Source organism: Caloenas nicobarica, chromosome 4 (genome assembly GCF_036013445.1).
Source record: "Caloenas nicobarica isolate bCalNic1 chromosome 4, bCalNic1.hap1, whole genome shotgun sequence".
NCBI classification, from domain to species: Eukaryota; Metazoa; Chordata; class Aves; order Columbiformes; family Columbidae; genus Caloenas; species Caloenas nicobarica.
Window position 1 is genome coordinate 79,492,006 of NC_088248.1, and position 19,852 is coordinate 79,511,857.

The window sequence follows — 19,852 nt, forward strand, 5'->3', positions numbered from 1 at the left end:
GCCTGCAACGGGCAGGTTCTTGGCAACAGCCCGCCGGACGCTGGCTGGGATGCAGACCCTGCTTCCCCCCTGCAGACCCTGCAGCCACCCGTCGGGGCCCAGCAGAGCCGCTACCTGCCTCGTGCTCCGTGTAGGGCTCTCGCCAGAGCAGCCGGTGCTTCAGCTCGTCCTTGGGCGCGTACATGTAGCAGTTCAGCTCCCGGCGTTTCAGCCTGTGCAAGGACAAGGGGTCACCCACGGCTCCAGATGGGCTCTTCGCAAAGCAGCATTGGGGCAGGTGCCATCGCAGCACCAGGAGCTCCTGTCCCTGTCCCTCCGCGGATCTGCGTGGGGTCCCGCAGTGCCAGCCCCTGCTCACACACAGCGGAGATGCAATTCCATCCCAGTGCTCCCAGTGCCGAGCCCAACAACTTGTGTTGTTTAGGGACTGCCAGAAAGATCATGCACCTGGATGAGAAGGTCTCAGAGACCAGCAGGACATTGCCTCCTGGGGGAGAGGTTAACACCCTTGCTGTGGAAAACGTGAGTGGGAGGGACCAGCTTGGCCTAAACAGCCTGTTTTAACCACTTGACAAAGTCTGTGATGACGAAAAGCTCCATGTCCTGAGCAAGGGATGGAGGAGGGGTGAACCGCCGGAGCAGCCTCAGGGAGGAGAGAGCAGCCTCAGGGAGACTGAGAACAAAGCGGCCAGGGAGAGAACGGGGCTGGTGCTGCAGGAGCAGCTCCGTGCGCTGCAGCTCCGTGCGCTGCAGCTCCGTGCACAGCAGCTCCGTGCGCTGCAGCTCTGTGCACAGCAGCTCCGTGCACAGCAGCTCCGTGCGCTGCAGCTCCGTGCACAGCAGCTCCGTGCACAGCAGCTCCGTGCACAGCAGCTCCGTGCGCTGCAGCTCCGTGCGCTGCAGCTCCGTGCGCTGCAGCTCCGTGCACAGCAGCTCCGTGCGCTGCAGCTCCGTGCGCTGCAGCCCGGGGTCCGGCCGTGGGCTCCATCAGGCCAGACCCCGCTGCGGCTGCACCGCGGCTCTGCCAGGGCCTGCACCGAGTCCCGAGCCACCCACACCCGGGGACACGGTCCAGATGTGACTCATGGGGACACACGCTGGGGCGAGACGGGGAGGAAAGCTGCCCAGCTCTGCAGAGGCTCCACTGCAGCTGGAGCGAAGGGAAGGGAGTCAGAGAGAGATCAGAGCCCGTCTGCTTCAGATCAGACTGCACCGTCACCAGGCCCTGGCCTCAGAAAGCACAAATTCCTTCCAGAATCTCCTCAGTAATCCCAGACTCATTGGAAATTATCAGGATGGGGCAGACGCCTCCCTAGACAGCTCTTTTGGCACTCCTGTATGAAAGCCATCTGATATACTCATTTATTTTTATTTATCCTCCTCAGTAGACAATGTTTTACATTTTCCCACAATGGAACAGGCTGGAAAGCACTTTCTGTCCCACATGATACAGGCACCTCATCTTGTTTCTTTCCAGAGTAGAAAACACTGATGATCATAGTGCTCACACACATCCCAGTCCCGTCCCAGACAAGGCCACCATTAGACCTTCTCATTCCTAACGTACTTTAAAGCATCACATATTGTTTTTCTTTCTGCACATTTCCCCAAATTTTCTAAGCTACATTTTCCCGTATCTGCATCTCTGGTCCCCGCACTCCTGACCAGCACAGTGCCACCAGTGCTTTCACAGCACGACCAGCACGTTTCCCCTGTGGTGCTCGGCTGCCAGTGCCAGCGCCAGCACAGCCACCGGCACACGGCCCGGTGACACTGCCCATTGCCAGTGCATTGCCCGTGCCAAAAATACTGCACTGACGATGCCAAAACCAGTGCAACGCCCGTGTCAAAACCACTGCACTGCCCACGCCAAAAACACTGCACTGCCCACGCTGTCACCAGCACACTGCCCGTTCTGTGACCAGCACGCTCTCCTCACCGTCCCCAGCACACTGTCGGTGTCACTGTCCCCACTGACGGTGCACTGCCTGGCTCATGGCCATGGTGCTGCCCACGGCGGGTCCTGCGGGGCCCGAGTCTGTCACCGGTCCTGTCCCTGCAGCTCATCCCGCCCATGGCCAGTGCTGGGGCACCAGCTGCCAGGATACCCCTTTGTCTCTCCTGCACAGATCAACTCCCATCCCAACACAACCCTCACTGCCAGCCAGTGGCAGATCCTGCCCACATCCTTCCGTACAGGGACACATGGTGACACACAGACATACATGGTGACTCACAGGGGCACAAGGGCCACCTTAGCACCAGGCAGGGATGGCAGCCTCTGGCTAAAGTCACCACCTGTGCCCACGGTTGAGTGAGGCGGGTTTGCTGTGCCGTTTGTTCCACAATGACAAGTGCGGCTCCAGCGGGCCGGGCTGGCTGGAAACACCCGCCGGTGCCCTCGCGGGGAGCAGGAGGACGGTGGTCCCAGGCAGGGTGAGCTGGCCGCTCACGGTGGGTGGCAGCGGGGATGCAGCGTGCTGTCCTGCGGCCAGCGCACCTGCCGGGCTGGTGCCATGCGGCGCTGCCCAGGCCTGCCTGGCTCAGAGACGGGGCAGTGGGCACTTGTGCTGCCAGCTTGGCGCTCGAGGTGGGGTGAGCAACCCCGTGTTCTCTCACATGGATCCGACTTCCCATTTCCAGCCCCAGCCCCTCCACGTGCTCCCCAACACCCCTCCTGTGCACGGGCTGCCACGGCCGACCCACGCCATGCTGCAGCCGGGGCAGAGCAGCTGTGCTGGTGCCTCCAGAGGCAGCACTGCTGGGCTTGTGCAGCCCCCACGCTCCTCTCCAAACCCTGCCCAGCTGCTGTCGCTCTCCTATGGCGTGGGCAGCAGGTCTGGCCCTGTCCCGCTGACCCCACCGCTCCCCCACGGCAGCAGGTCCTGTCCCGCTGACCCCATTGCTGCCCCATGGCAGCAGGTCCTGTCCCGCTGACCCCACCGCTCCCCCATGGCAGCAGGTCCTGTCCCGCTGACCCCATTGCTGCCCCATGGCAGCAGGTCCTGTCCCGCTGACCCCATTGCTGCCCCATGGCAGCAGGTCCCTCCCCGTCCCCTGTCCCTTGCCGCAGCTCCCGTGCCAGCCGGGCAGCCCCCCCGCACCAGGGGCTGGTGCCCACCCGCTCCCCCCACCCCCTTCCAGGCCCCATCCCCAGGTCCCCATCCCAGCACATCTGGCTGCAGCTGGGCTGTGGCAGAGTCCCAGCACCCTCTGCCGGCACAGGGCAGCACAGCCCACATCTGTCCCGGCGTCCTTGGGCTGCCTGTCCGTCCCCTTTCCCTGGGCTGGATCCAGGGAGCAGGAGTGCACTGGGGGCGCTGGGAGCAGCCTGAGCCCCCGGCTGCCATGCTCCCAGCGCCCCCAGTGCACTCCTGGGAGCCCCGGTGTCCCAAAGGCTGGCCAGCCGCAGGAGCCTCCATCTCGCATGGCGTCCTCACCGTTCTGCCTCCACAGCACTCTGCCTTCCACCCTGTCACTCTACCACAGGCAAGTACCTTCACACAGGAAAATTCTAGGTACTTGCCATTGAAATAGAAGTTTCCTCTGTTCCATAGACCATGGTCTCCCGTAGAAACCTATAAAAGTGGGGAAAAAAAAAAAAACAAACACAATACCAAAATGCATTTGTAACTGCCTTAAAACCGAGTCTCTCTCTGTGCTGTCCCCCAGTGACTGCTCTTAAACCCAGATATCCACCAGCTGTTCACCTCTGGGCACTTCACAATTGTTATCCTGATACGATCTTGCTGGGCACTGGTTATTGATCCAGTGGGTATGATGCCTGTGCTTCTAGACTCCCCAGAAAGAGGCAGCTGGGAAGAATTACACAAGGTAGCTCTTAACCTGGGTGGGATTTGCACAGTAAAAGCCAAGCCTAGGGGAGACAGCTGAGGGCTGGCTGGGTTATAGGGCACTCGAGCATGAATTTGGGGTGCACCAAAGCACAGAGCTATTGTACATCCACCATAGAGTTTTCTGCCTGGGGATTTTCTTCTTTATAGAGACCAGTTCTGTCTCTCTTTGCATCTCTCTGTGTCTGTGTAGTGTCAGGCTGTGTGAAGCAAAGCATCATCACTCCTACATGGGCTACAAAAGCTGCTCTCTCTGTCTTTAATCACCACAAAAATCAAACTGCACCAAAACTGCACTGACACAGATCTCCCCTACACCCTGCAAACACACACCTGCACTGCAGCAGGGCAGGACTCGGCGGCAATGTCCCTGTCCCATGGCAAGCGTTCAGGTCAAGAACACACACACAGCCTTCCAGCATGCCCCTGAGTGCTGGACTGTGACTCCACAAGATGTTTCACAGACACCTTGTCTGTCCCCCGCTGGAAAACACCATCCACATGAGCTTGCAAGGGAAAATCCAGAAAGGGAAAGCACACAAGGAGGCAGCCCTGCCAGCTGTCTGCTAACAAAGACACTCATCAATGCCCGCAAGGACATCGTCCTTCCAGAAGGTTCACACCAACGAAACCGAATGCAGGAACTGCAGATCTGGACTCAGCAAATTCCCAAGTGTTCCTTAACATTTCCACTTCTGCTGCTTGCAGGCTTTACTTGGTTCTTGGGCACCGGTGTCTGACAGCAGCCCGCCCTGTGCTCTGGGGCTGGGGACAGCGGGCAGGGGCACTGCTGGGTGTGCAGCACCCGTTCCCCCGCTTCCAGGGAAGAGCCCTTCCTATTTCTGCATGTAGGAAGACCTGGGAGGTGCAGAGTTGTCTGCAAAGCCAGCGAGAAAGAACATCTAGTGGAAAGCAAGCCAGCTCACTTGGGGACAATGGGTGAACAGGCAGGTAAATGTGTTTGGTGAGATACAGATTTGACAGCTTCTTAAAGAGGAGGTTAAGAGGAACCTGCAAGTGTTCCAGCATTGACCTGAAATCTAGCAAGAGAAGGATCTTTAACATTTCAAGTCTCTGCAAAGAACTGTCAGCTGCAATGTGAAGTCTCACTGAAAATACATTACATTTTGAACAGTGATGGCAACAAGCTATCAAGGCAGCTTCCTAGATTCGGATGGGCTCTGTCTTGTGGGCAACTTTTGAACTAGTCGACGCACTTTCTAGCAGACGAGGCCAACAGGAGCAGATATTCAGGGAAGTGAATACATTTGCTGAACTGTGCACCGCACAAGAGCAGATTGCAATTACCCCCATAGTCTGGGAGAAAGGACCGGCTCTCAGCATCTGTGTGAGGCCCAGGAAACAGCCTCATTTCCCCAAACACCCGAGTGCGCCAGAGCTGGTCTGTCTAGGGGGAGACCCTGCTGCCCTGCTCCCCTCAGCAGGGGCCACCCTGACGCCTCCAGCACCAGCCGTGGGCAATGGCATGGTCGTTGCACCACAGCACACACTGACCATCGTCTTCTTTGCAGGGAGATTTTCTGCCTGCTTGAACACTTACGCTGTTGTTCCATCTACTTTGAAATAATATATATTTGTCCCACACTGTGCACAGGGCCAAATATGTGGCCACTCAGGGATCAAACATTTTACCCAAAGAAAGTATTTCCATGATAAATAGATTTTCCATTTCCCAACCCATCGGAACCCCTGCTCAGCTCACAGTGAGGTCCCAGGAGTCCCTGTACAGCATCTGCCTGCAAGTGCCTCACTTACACTTTGCTTTGAACTGACAGGACCTTGCAAGTGCGATGCTCACCCCCTACACGTGCCCTGCCAGCAGCAGCTCTGTTGAAAACGCCTGTGCTACCAGGGTGAGGGAGCCTTTCCTTCCTCCCCCTCCAGGGACCTCCTTCTCCTGGAGCGGCTTTGCTGGCAGTGTCTGTGTCCTTCTCATTCCCAGGTCAACTTTCCTGTATCAATGATTCTTGTCTGACTCATATTTCTTTTTACTATCAACCTCCCCATCCCTGTGCTTTCTATTTATTTTGTGTTTATTTGCATGGTGGTTTTGCTTCCTCCCAGGCAAGGCGGGACACTGTGCTGCTGGGAAGAACAGAGATGCTTTTGCCCGGTGGGTGCCAGGCCTGGCCCTGCTCCAGAGATGCTGCAGAAACAGGAGTTGGGGCGGGGGTGGGCAGGATGGGGCTGAGCCATACGGAGCTGCCACGAGAGGCCCGGCTCTGCCTGGCCAGGCGTTGTCCTTGGGCAGGGACGGAAGGGGCACACATGGGATGTGCTGCCATGCCCCGGGCAGGGAGAAACCCTTCAGGGTGCTGAAGCCAGGAATGGCTGCGAGGTGCAGCAGGGATGTGGGGAAGAGCTGGGCAGTGTCAGCGGAGGGTGCTGGTCCCGCATCCCCGGGCAGAGGTGGGGGGTGTGCAGGGGCCCGATCCCTGACTCCCCAACACCCGGGGGCTCGGGCGCGGCTCGGGTCCCGGCGGCCCTTCCCGGCCCTGTTCGCTCCGAGTGGACGGGGCAGCCCCTGCAATGCCCGGGCGGGGCCCCCGAGGGACCTACCTACCTTCCACCACGCCGCAGAGGAAGCGCGGCCGCCCCGCCATGCCGCTGCTGGGGCGGGCGGAGGGACGGAGGGAAGGACAGAGGGACGGAGGGAAGGACAGAGGGACGGAGGGAAGGACAGACGGGTGCGCGGAGGGACGGAGGGAAGGACGGAGGGGTGCGCGGAGGATGCAGGGAAGCTCAGAGGGGTGCGCGGAGGGATGCAGGGAAGGACAGAAGGGTGCGGGGAGGGATGCAGGGAAGGACAGAGGGACGGAGGGAAGGACAGAGGGGTGCGCGGAGGGACGGAGGGTGCGCGGAGAGAGGGAGGGATGTGCGGAGGGCTGCAGGGTGCGCGCAGGACTGGCGGAGGGGCGGCTCCGCCGCCTGCCCTCCCCCGCGGAGACGCGCCCGCCGCAGCGCAGGGGGCGGCCCCGGTGGGAGGCGCCGCGGCGGGGCCGGGCCGGGGCGGGGGACCCGCGTAGCCCCCGGGCAGAGCCGCCCCGTGGTGGGCCGGGCGGAGCCGCGCGGTGCCGTGCGGGAGCGGGGCCGCGGCTCGGGGCGGGCCCGGCAGCCCCTCGGCAGCCCCTCGGCAGCCCCTCGGCAGCCCCTCGGCAGCCCCTCGGCAGCCCCTCGGCAGCCCCTCGGCAGCCCCGCCGGGCCGGAGCGCCCGCCACGCTGGCAGCGGAGGGAGCCCAGGACAGCGCCTGGTCCCGGCCCGCAGCCCGGTGCCCGTGTCAGCCCCCGCACCGCGTCCCCAGCCGCGGGGTTCTCCCGGTGCAGGCCCAGGGCAGTTGTTTTTCCCGCCTTTGCAGCTTCCAGGACCCAACAGCCCCAGGTCCGAGCGCTGTCCCCAGCGGCCGGGTGTCATTGTCCCCTTGTGCTCAGCACTGAGCCGGCGCGTCCCCGCGGTGCCTCATGCCGGGCCCAGGCTGTGATGCCTCTGGCTTGCCAGGTTCACGGGATCAGGACTGTTTCATGAGCCTTGCACGTGCCTCACCTGCTTGTGTATGTCAGGCTGCTATTTGCCTTTTGTGACGCTGCTCTGAGCTGTTGACACATGTTTGGCTCGTGATCCGCTCCATCCCACAGGTTCCGGTTTGCAGAAGTGCTGCCATGTCATTAGTTCCCCATCCTGCAGCTGCACAGTCACAGCAAGACTGTGTGTTTGACGTCACTGACTTGCTCTGCTGTTTTTCTGATGACTTTTCCTGTTTGTCAGTCTCATTGTAAGGTGGACCTGTGTTCTGCAGCCTTCCCCAGCCAAACGGCCTCCTAACCCAGACAGCAAATGCACGACATTTTTACCACGCAAGTGTGAGGGAGGGAGAAAGGAGAAAGCAGATGTGCTTTCTGCCTGCAGTGAGGCACTGCCAAGTGCCCTCCCAGCAGCGGTCACCACCTGCAGCTGTTTCCTCTGGCCCACAGGCATGGGCTCACATGGGAGAAATGGGCATCAGAGGCCTAGAAAATCAGGATCAGTGGCATCTCCCTCTCCCCTTTGCAGGTTAACGTAGTGCTAGGAAGCCAAGTGTGACAACCTTGAAGCACACCCCCCATCCCTAGCAGAACAAAGGACCTTGTTATGCCTTAAACTTCTGGTTTTTGTTACTTTGGGAGGAAAAGATAGATGACACCTCGTCTTATCTTTCCCAAAGTTTTATGGCCATGGAGGCAGACACCTTGTAAGATAAGGGCAATTAACAGTGTTGCTGTGAAAGGCCTCAAGACGTAATTGGGATGATAGAGATGAACCATCTTTTCATTAATCATATCCCCTAGGGTTACAGAATCACAGAATCACAGAATGTTAGGGATTGGAAGGGACCTCGAAAGATCATCTAGTCCAATCTGTCGGACAACCAACTACCATAAGAAACCACGAACCAACAGCTACCCGTGATGGGCAAAACAACTCACTTCTGGTCAGTACTGTGAACTTTCCCCTAGTTTGAAGACCCCAGACCCATTTCCAGAAGACCCTTCCTAATTAGCATGAAGAGCGAGCAGAGGGAGGAGATGAACCGCCCTCTCCTATCTCGCATGTAAATGAACTGGGTTATAAAACAACCTCACGTTGGTGGTGTGTAAATCTTCAACGCGTCCCCCCCTCCAGAGGTCGTCGCAGGACCGATGTACCTGTGGAGTGGTGATATCTTTCTCTCTCTCTCTCTCTTCCTTTCTCTTTCTGATAACCTAGTTTTTGTTCTCTCTCTCTCTTTCTTTTTCTTGAACATATAAAAGTAATACCATTTTAAGTTCTGCTGCTAAAGTCTTGTTAAGTTTTGCATTACAGTTACTAATTGTTGCCAATCCACTGTTTTTAGAAGGGCTTTTGCTGTCAATGTATTGATAAGTTTCATGTTACCGTAACATACTTTTGCCAAGTCACTAATCGCTGTAATTTGTATACCACCATGGGCTTTTAGTAAATTCATAATCAGACCCCCGGAGTCATTGTGTGTCATTCACTTCGCATTGCCGTGCAGAATTACCCAGAGTTTACTCACACCTGTTTTCATCTGTTGAGTCAGGGCGCGTGTCGCGTTCAGGGTTAACTCATCACTCGTCCCATCTGCCGGGACGGGACACCAAGTTATGGAGTCTGGGCCATCAAAGCAGCCAGGAGCCCAAGAACGACGGAGCAGCAGTGGCCGGGCAGGGAAGAGGCCATCAGAGCGCACAGCAGGCCAGCACGGTCTGCCCGAAGCGCAGCGGTGCAGCACAGGAGAGCGCGCAGAGCAAGGAGAGCACAGAGCGCTTAGAGCCCCAGCCCCTGAACAGGGTCTCATAACCAGACTCACACACAGCAATAAACCCACACTCATAACATCAATAAAACCTTCTAACCAGGTTCACATACAGCAATAACAGCCACGTGTTGGGTGCAGGGCAGGGAAGCCAGCCCGGCTCTACCGGGGTTATTCGCACGCTGGGATTGCTGGGCACAGGCCATGCTGGTGTTTGCTCTTTGCCTCATGCCCCCACCAGCCCCGGCTGAGTCCTGGTGCCAGGAGCGCCGAGCTCAGCCCGGCCCGGGAAGGCTGCTGGGCAGACCGGAGCGGCCGCCACGGCGGGGGCAGCGCGGGGGGCACCCGGGGCCGCCGCAGTGCCCGGGACACGGCTCGGCCAGAGCGGGGAGATGTGGGTGACATCGCCCTGTCCACGGAGACTGCCAGACAGGGCCAGGCAGGGCTGTGCACAATGTATGGGAACGGTGCGGAAGATTTGGCGAGGAGGTTAGTTAAGTGTAAATACGCCCAAGTGACTTGCACCTGTCTGTAGAAAAAGCACATACATCACACTAATTATTTTACTGGCCTTGTGTGCTTGATGAGTAGAACCTCTGTGTTAGATAACATAGGCCCGTGAGAAGCTCTAGGCACCTTATCGCTATGTCTGAGATTCCTGCTGTGTTGTGAGCAAGAGCGGGAGGCTGCGCCGGCCTGAAGCCGTGAAATGCAGGCGAGCTCAGCGGGCGCAGCGATCTTCCAGCAGGGCTGAGCTGACCAGCGCCCGCGTCCCCCTTGTGTCACCTCTGCCTGGGAGCTCAGGTGCGACTTCGGAGATCCCCGGTAGAGAGGTAACTCAAATAAAACTTGCTCTTTGCAATGCATTCGTGGCCTCTGGCTCTTCTTGCGATGTGCTTGCGTATGTGCACACACACACTGGTGTGTTTGCTGAGTCTTCCTTTTCCCTGTTGTCTGTGGGAGCACCTGGGGATTTGTTCTGTGGGTTTCTTGGGCTTTGGAGTTGAGCTCAGAGGCCCCTAAATCTTCGCTTCCTTTTTTTCCCGCGATCCGGGGGCCGCAGCTGCAGGGACACGGGCCAGCGCCGCGAGGGTCCCCCGCGGCCCCGCCCCCCCCCCCGCGGCCCGGCCCCCCCCCCCGCGGCCCCGCCCCCCCCCCGCGGGCCCGGCCCGGGGCCCCGCGCGCACGTGCCGGGGCGCGGCAGCACACGTGACCACACGCCGCGCGCGCCTCCCCCCCGCTCCGCCCGCACGTGCGTCCCTCGCGCGGCCCCGCCCCGGCCCCACCCCCGGGCGCGTGCGGAAGCGCGCGGCGTGTCCCCGCGTGTCCCCGCGTCTCCCGGCGCCGCGGGATGGACCCGCCGGCCAAGGAGGGGCCGCTGCTGGTGCAGCACAGCCACAAGTTCGGCACCAAGGTGGGTGCTGCCGGCACGCGCCGTCCCCGGGGCGGGGGGTGGGCCGGGCCGGGTGGGCTCCTTCCCCTCCCTCCTCTCTCCCGGGGTCGGCGGGCTCCATTCCGCCCCGTGCCGCCTCCCGGGCCGGGCCCGCCGTCCCCGCTGCCCACGGCCGCCCTGGCCGCCGCGGCGGTGCGCGCTGCCGGGCGCCGCCCGGCGACTGGGGAAGTGGCGCCGGGGCTCTGGCGGCCGCCGGTACCCGCGCCCGGCCCCCCGGGGCTGTCTGGGCACGGGGACCGGCGGGCGCGGGCGGGGCCGGTCTCTGCCGCGGGCCGGGCCGGGCGGGGGCAGCCCCGGCCCCGCCGCGATCCGCCGGCCCGGCCCGCGGTGACGCCGCCGCTTGCAGCGCTGGAAGCGGAGCTGGTTCGTGCTGTACCCCGCCAGCCAGCACGGCGTCGCCCGCCTCGAGTTCTTCGACTGCAAGGAGCCGCTGTCGCCGGAGCGGCTGGGCAGCCGGCGGCTGGCGCGGACCGTGGTGCGGCTGGCGGACTGCACCAGCGTGGGGCCGGTGCCCGACAGCGGCCCCCGCGCCGGCACCGCCGTGTTCCGCCTGGACACCAGCGGCAGGAGCTACCTCTTCGCGGCCGAGAAGCAGCAGAGCGAGGAGTGGGTGGCGAAGCTGTGCGAGATCGCCTTCCCGGTGAGCACCGGACCGGGGGGGCAGCCCGGGCACCGGGCTGGGGCGTCCGGGAGGAGGGGGCCGGGGGTGCTGGGGGTTTGGTGCGACCCCTTCCCACACAGCGGGAGGTGACCCATGGCATGCAGGGGTGGTCCCGGGCACCGGGACTCCAGTTCCCTCTTGGTAGTTCCTGCTGTGCCAGCAGCTGGGTGGGTTACGGGACTCCTTGGTGTGCTGACAGTAATTCTTGGTTGCAGCTCAGGATTTCAAGTCGAGCTCTTCTCCCCCAGTGGGGAGCCTGTCCTCACGCCCCGCAGAGAGCCAGCGGGGGCTGGTGATCACTGAGCAGCGTTTCCTCTTGGCACAGACACCGCTGTCTTTCCTGCCACAGCGGCGGCGGAAGCGGGGCCGAGCGCGGCGCGGGGCCGAGTGCATTGCAGAGCCGGGCTCTGGGACCCCCTGGCTCCTGGGCGGCAGCACCAGCAGCTGCAGGGCCGGTGCAGCCCCTTGCCCAGCCCCAGCCTTGGGTCTCGCTCCTGCCCGCTGCTGGAAATGCCCCATCAGTGCTGAGCCTGCGGCACAGCCCTCCGCCTCCCTGTCCTCTATCTTGTGTCCTTGTGTCAGCTCTGCAGCCTTCCCTGCGAGGGCAGTTTGCTCCGCAGGTGGCCCGCGAGCACAGTGATCCCCATGGCTCTGCAGAGCAGCCCGTGCCTGCCCTGCCCCGGGGTCCCCTGCTCTTGCTCCTGGATGTTTGCAGAGCGCTAGGTTGTGCTCTAGCCCATTGCAGGCTCTGAGCACTGGGCTGCCTTGCAGGATGGCTGGCTGCACAGCTGCTCATCACAGGGTCTTCCCACAAGGACCTGGCTGTTTGCCGAGCGTGGTTTATCTTAAGCTTTTTTTTTTTTTTTTTTCCCTCTGCTTGCATTTCCCTGCAGTCTGCTGTGAAGCCAAATGTGTCTGTGCAGTAAGAGCCCTGCTGACCAGGCCAAGAGGCACTGGTGTGATACTGGAAATTACTCCATGTCTGTGCCGGTGTCTGTTTGGTGCAGACGGTGTTACAACCTTTGTCCTGGGCCAGGAACACAGCATGTGCCTTTGGGGTGCTGCAGAGTGACATCTAATCGGAGCAGGGTGTGCTCACGCCTGCCTGCACATGGTCACTGTCAGCCGGCGTGCTTGAGGTCCAGAAACAAGCTGATGGTTTAGGGAGCAGTGAGCGAAAGGCTGCAGGGATGGCATGTGCTCCGGAGAGGCCTGGGCTGGAGCAGGAGGCGCAGGAGCTGCCTGTGGCCTCTCTGCAAAAAGCTGAAGATCCTCAGTTGTGATTTCTGGTCATCTGCATGGACAGTATGAGTTTGTGTCCTGTTTGTTGCTGCCCAGAGGGTAAGCAGGGTCCAGTAGCTTGGGAACTGGGGCTAGAAGTTGTTTGGAGTTCAGAACAGAATTTCTTTTTCTTTTGAAGTTGAGGGAAGGTGCAGTCAAACGCAGCGCTAAAGGGCTGTAGCAGATCGGCTGGCCCGCGACTTCCCGATCGCAGGCTGGAAGCTGCTGCGTTGGAGGCTTTAGCTGAGCAGGAGCTGCTGCTGTCAGCTCTAAGGACACGAGGATGTAGCAGTCCACGTTCTGTGTAGGGGCCAAACAAGGGGGCCCGATGGCCCTTTTTGGGCCTTTTCTCTAGTTAAGAAGCTCGTCTGACTGAGTTTTAAGTTGAAATGTCTGTATGTCTTCTGCAAGACACACTCTGCTGCAACCCTGAGAAACAGCTTCCGGCTCCTGTCCGAATACAGACCCTCACACAATGGTGCAGAGTCTGCTGAAGCAGCTCTCGCTGGGTGTCTGGGAGCTTTTGGTTCGCATGGGGCTTTCCTGGAGGAGGATCTTTGCTGTTCGGTGGTAGCACCGCGTTAGGGGACCTTGCTGCAGGGCACAGCTGCTGACAGTGTGTGCGTTGCACTTTCAGTTCTGCATGCGCTAAAATAGAAGCGCTTGCTTCCTTTCTGTGGGCTGAGCACTGGTACTGGCACCACCCCCTGCCTGTGCAGAGCAGGACACAGACCCTCACGTTACCGGGTCATCCCCTCAGCTCCTTCCATTGCTCGTGGTGCTGGGACAGTGTGCCAGGCCCATGTGATGTTTTGGGCATCGGTGTCGCCGTGCTGGGGCACCTCGGTGAGGAAGCAGAGCTGTTCTCTGCCCCGGCACCACAGCAGCCGCACGGCTGTGCTGGAGTGGGGAGATGATCAGCACCGTGGGCACACGGGTCCCCCAGGTGCTGCCCCTCAGGAGGCCACATCTCAGTGCTGGCTGGTGCTGCGCTGGGGCAGGGTCTGCAGGGTAGGGTTGCTGGTGTAACTGCTTTTTTCTGCACGTCATTCAATGCACTGCCTGGCTGGGGCCGAGGGTCCTGCCAGGAGCTCCAGGGCCCCCCCCGTGCTGCCTGGCCCCGTTCATCGGTGTTAATGTTGGACCTGGGCGCTGACGCTGGGCGGGGAAGGGCTCGGCAATGGCTGCAGGATGGCCGAGCTGTGCGGGGCCGGGCAGGTCCCTCGGGGAGGGCGGTGGGTCCCAGGCAACACGGGGCTGGGGGTGCGGGGGCCGATGTGGGAGCTGGGGGCCGGGGCTGATCTGCTCTCCCTTGTCAGGGAAACGGCCCCAGCAATGCTGACGTGGCGGCCCAGCGTGGCAGAGAGGGCAGCGGGGAGGTGCCAGCCCTGGAGATGGCCGTGAACTCCATCTACTGCTCCAGAGACGAAGGTGGGACCTGCCCTGACCTTGGGCCACCTTCTGCGGGCCTGTCCTGCTGCTGCCCGGGGCTCTGGGGGCAGGGCGAGGCCTCGCCTGGGGACGTGGCTTCCTCTGCCATCCCCTGGGCGTCCCTGTCCCCGCAGTGAACGCCTTCTGGGTGACGGTGCAACGGACCGAGGCCGCGGAGCGGTGCGAGCTGCGTGGTGCCTACGTGCTCAAGGCTGAGCGTGACAGCCTCGTCCTGAAGGACCCGCGGACAAACGAGACCCTCTACGTCTGGCCCTATCGGCTTCTCCGGAGATATGGCCGGGACAAGGTGGGAGTCGGGGGGTGCCCATGGCAGGGTCCCCAGGGTATCTGTGATCCCATCTGCCCTCAGCTCCCGCCCCTGTCACCACGCAGGAGCGTGGGCTGGCGGGACAGCCGTCCCTGCGAGGGCATGGCTGTGCAGGGCCCCTCTCTGGTCCTTGTGCTGCCGCTGTTCTGCAGCCCGTGCCGTGGGCTGGCCTGTCCCTCTGCGCTGTGCACAAGCTGTCCCCGGCCTCTAGGGACCGCGGTTCCCTGCAGTCCTTGCTCTGCCTTGGGTTCCGTCCATCCCTCTGAAGGACGGTGGCCAGAGCAGGAAGGGCTGTGTGAGACACCAGTTACTCTGGCTTTGCTTGCCTTATGGGGCATGCTGCTCTTAGCCTGGCTGAACTGTGTCCCCTCTCCAGTGCCCTCCAGCAGTGGGTCCCCAGTCTGACTTGCTGCTCCCTGGAGCGCAAGAGGCATCTGTAGCACTGGGTGAGAGGAAGTGGCTCCTAGAGCTGTTTATAGAAGTGACGGTGTCAGCTGCAGTTTGCTGGCGGTGTGTTCTGTGGCACTTTATCAAAACAGAAGCAGAAGCTGAGCCGCTCTTGAGGAGGCGTGTGGCTCGTCCGCAGGGTCTGTGGCGGGGGCGGGATGAGAACCGCACTGCGAGGAGCAGGCGGCTGCACCCCCGTCCCCACGCAGTGACAGCAGGCTGGCTTGTGTTTGGCAGCACTGACCCACAAACGAGGGTCTGGCCCCAGAGGCTGCTGCTGCCTGCAGGAGATGCGGTGAGGCAGAGAACCCCCCTGGGTTCAGGGGCTGAGGTTCAGGAGGGGCCGTGTTCAGGCCTGAGGAACAGCCTTGGTGCAAGACTTCCCTTCACGGTGCTTTATACCATTAACAGAGTAACACTGACGAGGCAGATGCTTTGCTTGCTAGTGGTAGCCAAACTGCTGGTTCTGGCCGTTCTCCTGTGGAAAGCCATGTTCCTCCGTCTTGTATCTCCCGCCCCTGGACTGCTTCCCTTCTGCCTGACTAATGCTGACTTACCCAAGGTGCCCATAATAGTTTTGCCTGCTGAGCTGTCACTCGTCTTCTCACCCTGCTCCATTCTCAGAGCTAACTGTATATTATTTCCTATGCTATCTGATGCCAGGTGCTGGAACTGCTCAGGTGAGGCAACAGGACCTGCAGCTCTGACCCTGGGGCGTCTCATAGGGACGTCCCCTCGAGTGTGCGTCCCGCTCCAATTTCATGCTTGTTCTGGGCTGCTGGGCAGCGCAGCCTCCCCGAGCACAGCGTGTCCCCGGGGCGGTGCTGGCTGAGCCGCAGCCCTCGCTGTGGGGAGTGGGAGAGCGGGATGTTCAGTGAAGTCTCGTGTGGGGTAAGCGCCGCAGCCATGCGCCCTTCGGCGGGATTCACAGCCCACACAGCATGCGGGTCTAACCCTCTCGTTCCCCCGCAGGTGATGTTCTCCTTTGAAGCTGGCAGGCGCTGCGACTCCGGCCCGGGAAACTTCACCTTTGAGACCAAGCAGGGCAACGAGATCTTCCGCCTGGTGGAAGCCTCCATCCGCGAGCAGAAGGCGCAGGCGGAGGAGAACCGGCAGAGCTGTGGCTCGCTGGACTCGGACAGCCCCAGCGTGGTGCTGCTCCGCCAGGCCCTGGCCGACTCCCTGAGCCTGGAGCTGCCCGCGGAGGGGGACGACAACCCGGCACCCAAAGCGGGGCTGGCGCCCAGACCCGGAGCGGCGGCGGAGGAGAGAGATGCTGCGTCTCTGCTGAAGACCCGGACTCTGCCGGAGCTCCCGGTGCCGCCAGCCAAGCCCGCAGTGCTGAGCACCCCTCCGCGCTCCCCGCTGCCCACGGCGCCCTGCGCTGTGCTGCCGGCCGAGGACCCATCCTGCGTGTACTCGGAGCCGCTGGACTCGGTGAAGGCCGCGCGGCCCCAGCCGGACCCGCTGTACTCAGACCCCGTAGACAGCAAACCCGCCAGCGGGGCCAAGGACGAGGCGAAGCTCCGGCCGCCAGCGCTGCTGTACTCGGTCGCGTACGAGCGGGCGCGGGCCGAGGGGCCCAGCCCGGCCCCCCCGTGCAGGGAGCACATCTACGACGAGCCCGAGGGCCGTGCCCCCCGCTCGCTGCCCCCTGCCGCCTGCATCTACGACGAGGCGCGGCCCGCAGGCGACGCCTGGCGCACCCAGGGCCATGATGACCACAGCGGCTACGAGTATCCCTACAACCCCAGCACTGACGACTACTCAGTACCCGCCTTCCAGGCCAAGGCCAAGGGCCCCAAGCCGGTGCCTGCCCCCAAGCCGCAGGCAGCCTTTGTCCCTAAAGGCGCCGAGCGGAGCAGGGACGTTGGCCGGCGGCGGGGGAACGCTGCTCCGGAGAAGGGGGTTGTCAAACCCAGCCTCAACAGCAGCAACAACAACAACAACGTGGAGGGGCTGTACAGCCGGGTGGTGAAGCCCCAGCACAAGCAGAAGAAGGAGCAGTCTGTGGATGAGTGCAGCTTGTCACCCGTCTATGAGGACTTGGGAGAGATTTAGCGTGCTGCTGCTCCATACCTGCCCAGAGGGGCTGGGGCCAGGGCTGCTCGTGGGTGGCCATGGCTGCTGGCCCCAGGTCCCGGCGTGGCTTGGGGCTGGGTCTGCCCTGGCTCGGGCCCCCGAGGGCTGCGTCTCCCTGGGGGCCTCTCCGCAGTGAGAGCGGCACAGCTGTGGCCGGCGCGGGTGCCAGCGTGTCCCCCGCTCGGGAGCTGGTTCCGCTGCCACCCCGGCCAGCTGGCAGGGCCGCCCTGCCGCTGCTGCTCCGGCTCCCTCTCTGACCAGCCCGCGGGGCCGAGACACCCGTTGCGGTGCATGGGAGACTGCTTGCCATCAGTTTCCAAAAGTATTTTTATACAAAATTATTTTAATATTAAAATCTGTGTGTCTCAGAATGAAGCGTTTGCCTGTGGCATGTCTGGGCTGTGAGGCCCGTGGCTGGCGCGGTGCTGGCGCGGTGCTGCGGAGCGGGCGGCCGGCTGAGCCGTGCCGACGTGCTGGCACGTTTGTGTCTGCGCCAGAGCTGCTGAGCTGAGAGGGGACCGCAGAGAAAAGCACGTGCTGCATTCAGCTGCGGTAGGATGTCCTGATGTCAGGGGATTAGGGGTTGTGAGAGTCAGGCTTGCAGATATGTTTATGTGCTGATCGGGACACAGAATGTTGTGATGGCCTGAAAACGTGTGGGTCTTTGGGTGTAAGGCTGGGCAGGGCCCGGCTCCAGCTCTGCTGCAGCTCAGCGACTGTGGATCAGTCACAAGACCTCTCCTTCCCCACCCCGATCCCTCTGCTGGTTTCCCCCTCTCCCAGCTGCTCTTGAAAGGCCTGGGATGGCCCAGCCTGGGTCCTGTTGACTTTAGTGGCAAAATCTGTGATCTGTGCTGTGTGGTCTGTGCTGGGGTTTGGCTGTGGTTGGGCAGAAACCTGTGCAGGGGATAAAACAGCTTGTCCTTTTGGTGCTGGTAATGGTTTTGAGAGATGCCATGTCCTTTTTGCGCGGGGCTAGAGTGGTGCCTTGGCATCGGCTGTCCCTGAGCCTTGTTGGGGCTGCCGATGACATCTGCACGTTTCCTGGCCCGTTGGTACCGACAGCAGAGCAGTGGCTGACACGCAGCTCTGCGATGTGCAGAGCACTGAGCGTGACCTGCAGCCCCAGCTCGGACCCGGGAGTCTCCGACCAGCAGGGAGTCTAGAGCATCAGGTCCCCGGGCTGGTGGGATGGTGACAAGGCGGTGAGTCCCGGCTGGGCATCTGTCTGATGCCCGAGTGCAGGGGGGAGCTCAGTCCTGTGATGACACAGCACAGCTGTAGCTGGGACCAGTTTGTGGCTGTTCTGTGCTAGGTCCTCTTCCACACTGGGGTTTGACTGCAGGGGAAGGGAAAAAGACGAAGGGGTTTCTGAGGGAGGCTGAGGTGGTTCCTGCCTGGGACGAGCGGCAGGCATCTGCTGCTCACGGTTGCTCTGGGTGGTCTCGTGCTTGTGTGCCTGTCCTCGTACACATCCCAAGAGCAGTTCTGCCGCCTGCTCCAGAGAAGAGCTCTGGGCATTGCTTAGTGGGGGGGCCAGGCCCCTGCCCATAATCCTTGCTCCTGTCTCTAGTGTGAGGCTTCAAGACTTTAAACGATGAGGAGCAGCCTCCCAGGAGTGGACCCCTGGGGCTGTCCCTTCCATAAGGCCGTGGGTGTTTGTGCATCTCCATCACCGTGGTCACTGCATCTCAGCGCGGCATCCACTCTGTCCTGTGGCGCTGCGTGTGACAGACACGCAGAGTGGCTGACCTGGCTTTCGGTAAAGGGGGTGATGGTGAGGAAGGAAAATGCTCCAGCATCTGTGCCGCATTAGTGGTCCCTGCACAGCCCTATGCTCCTCTTGGCTGGTAGGAAAGGGTTTTTATTTTTCTTGCTTCAGCAACGACATCATCTCCTAACAGCAGTCTTGGGACTAAAACATAAATGCGCAAGACTTAAGGAACACTCCTACGTGTGACCTGCTTTATTTACGCACCCTGCCACATGACAGAAGTGCGTGCAGCGGGGAAGACTTTTAGTCTCTGCTGGTAGGAGAGACAGTCCAGTCTGTCCTGGCTCGGTGTTGTGGACCAGATCTGTCATCTCTCCCAGGCTGCTGCTCTGTGCGTCACCTCTGCTCTGGCGGCAGTTCGGGTGCAATAGCGGCTTTGGGAAAGCATGAGAAGGTAAGTGCAGAGCGAGCCTTTGGCTGGTCACAGCCTTCTTGTGGCCAAAGCAAAAGTCTTCAGTGAACCCCTGACTTTAGGAGCAGATTATGATCTTTCTGGCTCCTGCCCAGATTAGGGTTTCACCTGTCTGCCTTCACAGAATGGTTTGGATTGGAAGGAACCTTAACAGATCATCTAGTTCCAATCCCCCCACCATGGGCAGGGACACCTTCCACCAGCCCAGGCCACTCTGAGCCCCATCCAGCCTGGAACACTCCAGGGATGGGGCATCCACAGCTGCTCTGGGCAGCCTGGGCCGGGGTCTCACTGCTCTCGTGGGGAAGAACTTCTTGATATCTAATGTAAATCTCCCCTCTTTCAGTGTAAAACTGTGACCCCTTGTCCTATCACTCCTTGTCCTTGTAAAAAGTCCTTCCTCAGCCTTTTTGTAGGTCCCTTTAGGTATTGGAGGCTGCACTAAGTTCTCCCTGGAGCCCTCTCTTCTCTAGGTTAAACAACCCAAACACTCAGCCTGTTCTCATCTGGAAGGTGCTCCAGCCCTCTGATCTTCGTGGCCGCCTTTCCTTTTCCTTTGCCTCTCTTCCACTGTCTCCTTACTGGGCAGCCAGTCCCGATCGCGGCTGTGCCGAGGTGCTGGGGTGCGGCTCACGCTTGGCCGCTCGCTGTGCCTGTTTTCTTACCCTGCAGAAACGGCCCTGGACGAGCAGCTTCGTTTGTTTCTGCCCAGCCCAAGGGCTGTGGATCTCAGGGTTCCTCATCTGAGGACAGCCTGGGTGCCTCCCCGCTCTCTGCTGAAAGCCCGTGCCCCAGGTTGGCTGGGACATGTCAGTAC

The 19,852-nt window shown here is 61.1% G+C and overlaps 2 protein-coding genes across 8 annotated transcripts in view; one reads left to right on the forward strand and one right to left on the reverse strand.

The window, feature by feature from the left end:
- LOC135988434 (protein O-GlcNAcase-like) overlaps positions 1-7,497 on the reverse strand; it is a 17,156-nt gene extending 9,659 nt beyond the window's left edge. For 3 of the 6 annotated variants that reach the window (XM_065634409.1, XM_065634411.1, XM_065634405.1), the window contains exons 1-3: positions 6,439-6,762; positions 3,527-3,578; positions 119-212 (exon numbers count right to left, since the gene is read on the reverse strand). In XM_065634409.1, coding sequence (XP_065490481.1) covers positions 119-212; positions 3,527-3,562 — 130 coding nt within the window. In that variant the 5' untranslated portion in view covers positions 3,563-3,578; positions 6,439-6,762. Of the gene's footprint in view, positions 1-114; positions 213-3,526; positions 3,579-6,438; positions 6,763-7,416 lie in introns of those variants that run through there. The other 3 variants (XM_065634406.1, XM_065634408.1, XM_065634407.1) reach the window with 3 other exon arrangements.
- Positions 7,498-10,457: 2,960 nt separating this feature from the next.
- On the forward strand, positions 10,458-17,193 carry DOK1 (docking protein 1). 2 transcript variants are annotated; one of them, XM_065634856.1, is made up of 5 exons: positions 10,458-10,580; positions 10,966-11,259; positions 13,881-13,992; positions 14,127-14,299; positions 15,740-17,193. In XM_065634856.1, the coding sequence occupies exons 1-5, from the start codon at positions 10,518-10,520 to the stop codon at positions 16,826-16,828; spliced, it is 1,731 nt and encodes a 576-aa protein (XP_065490928.1). In that variant the 5' UTR covers positions 10,458-10,517; the 3' UTR covers positions 16,829-17,193. The 2 variants fall into 2 exon arrangements, with proteins under 2 accessions (XP_065490928.1, XP_065490929.1); XM_065634857.1 differs by having other exon boundaries at positions 10,500-10,580; positions 11,004-11,259.
- Positions 17,194-19,852: the final 2,659 nt, after the last annotated feature.

Bases quoted from the DNA above. Each gene is read 5' to 3' on its own strand.
- DOK1 (XM_065634856.1), top strand. From the start codon at position 10,518: ATGGACCCGCCGGCCAAGGAGGGGCCGCTGCTGGTGCAGCACAGCCAC. The intron at 11,260-13,880 runs GTGAGCACCGGA...CTCCCTTGTCAG, and splicing joins TGTGCGAGATCGCCTTCCCG to GGAAACGGCCCCAGCAATGC. The intron at 13,993-14,126 runs GTGGGACCTGCC...CTGTCCCCGCAG, and splicing joins CTACTGCTCCAGAGACGAAG to TGAACGCCTTCTGGGTGACG.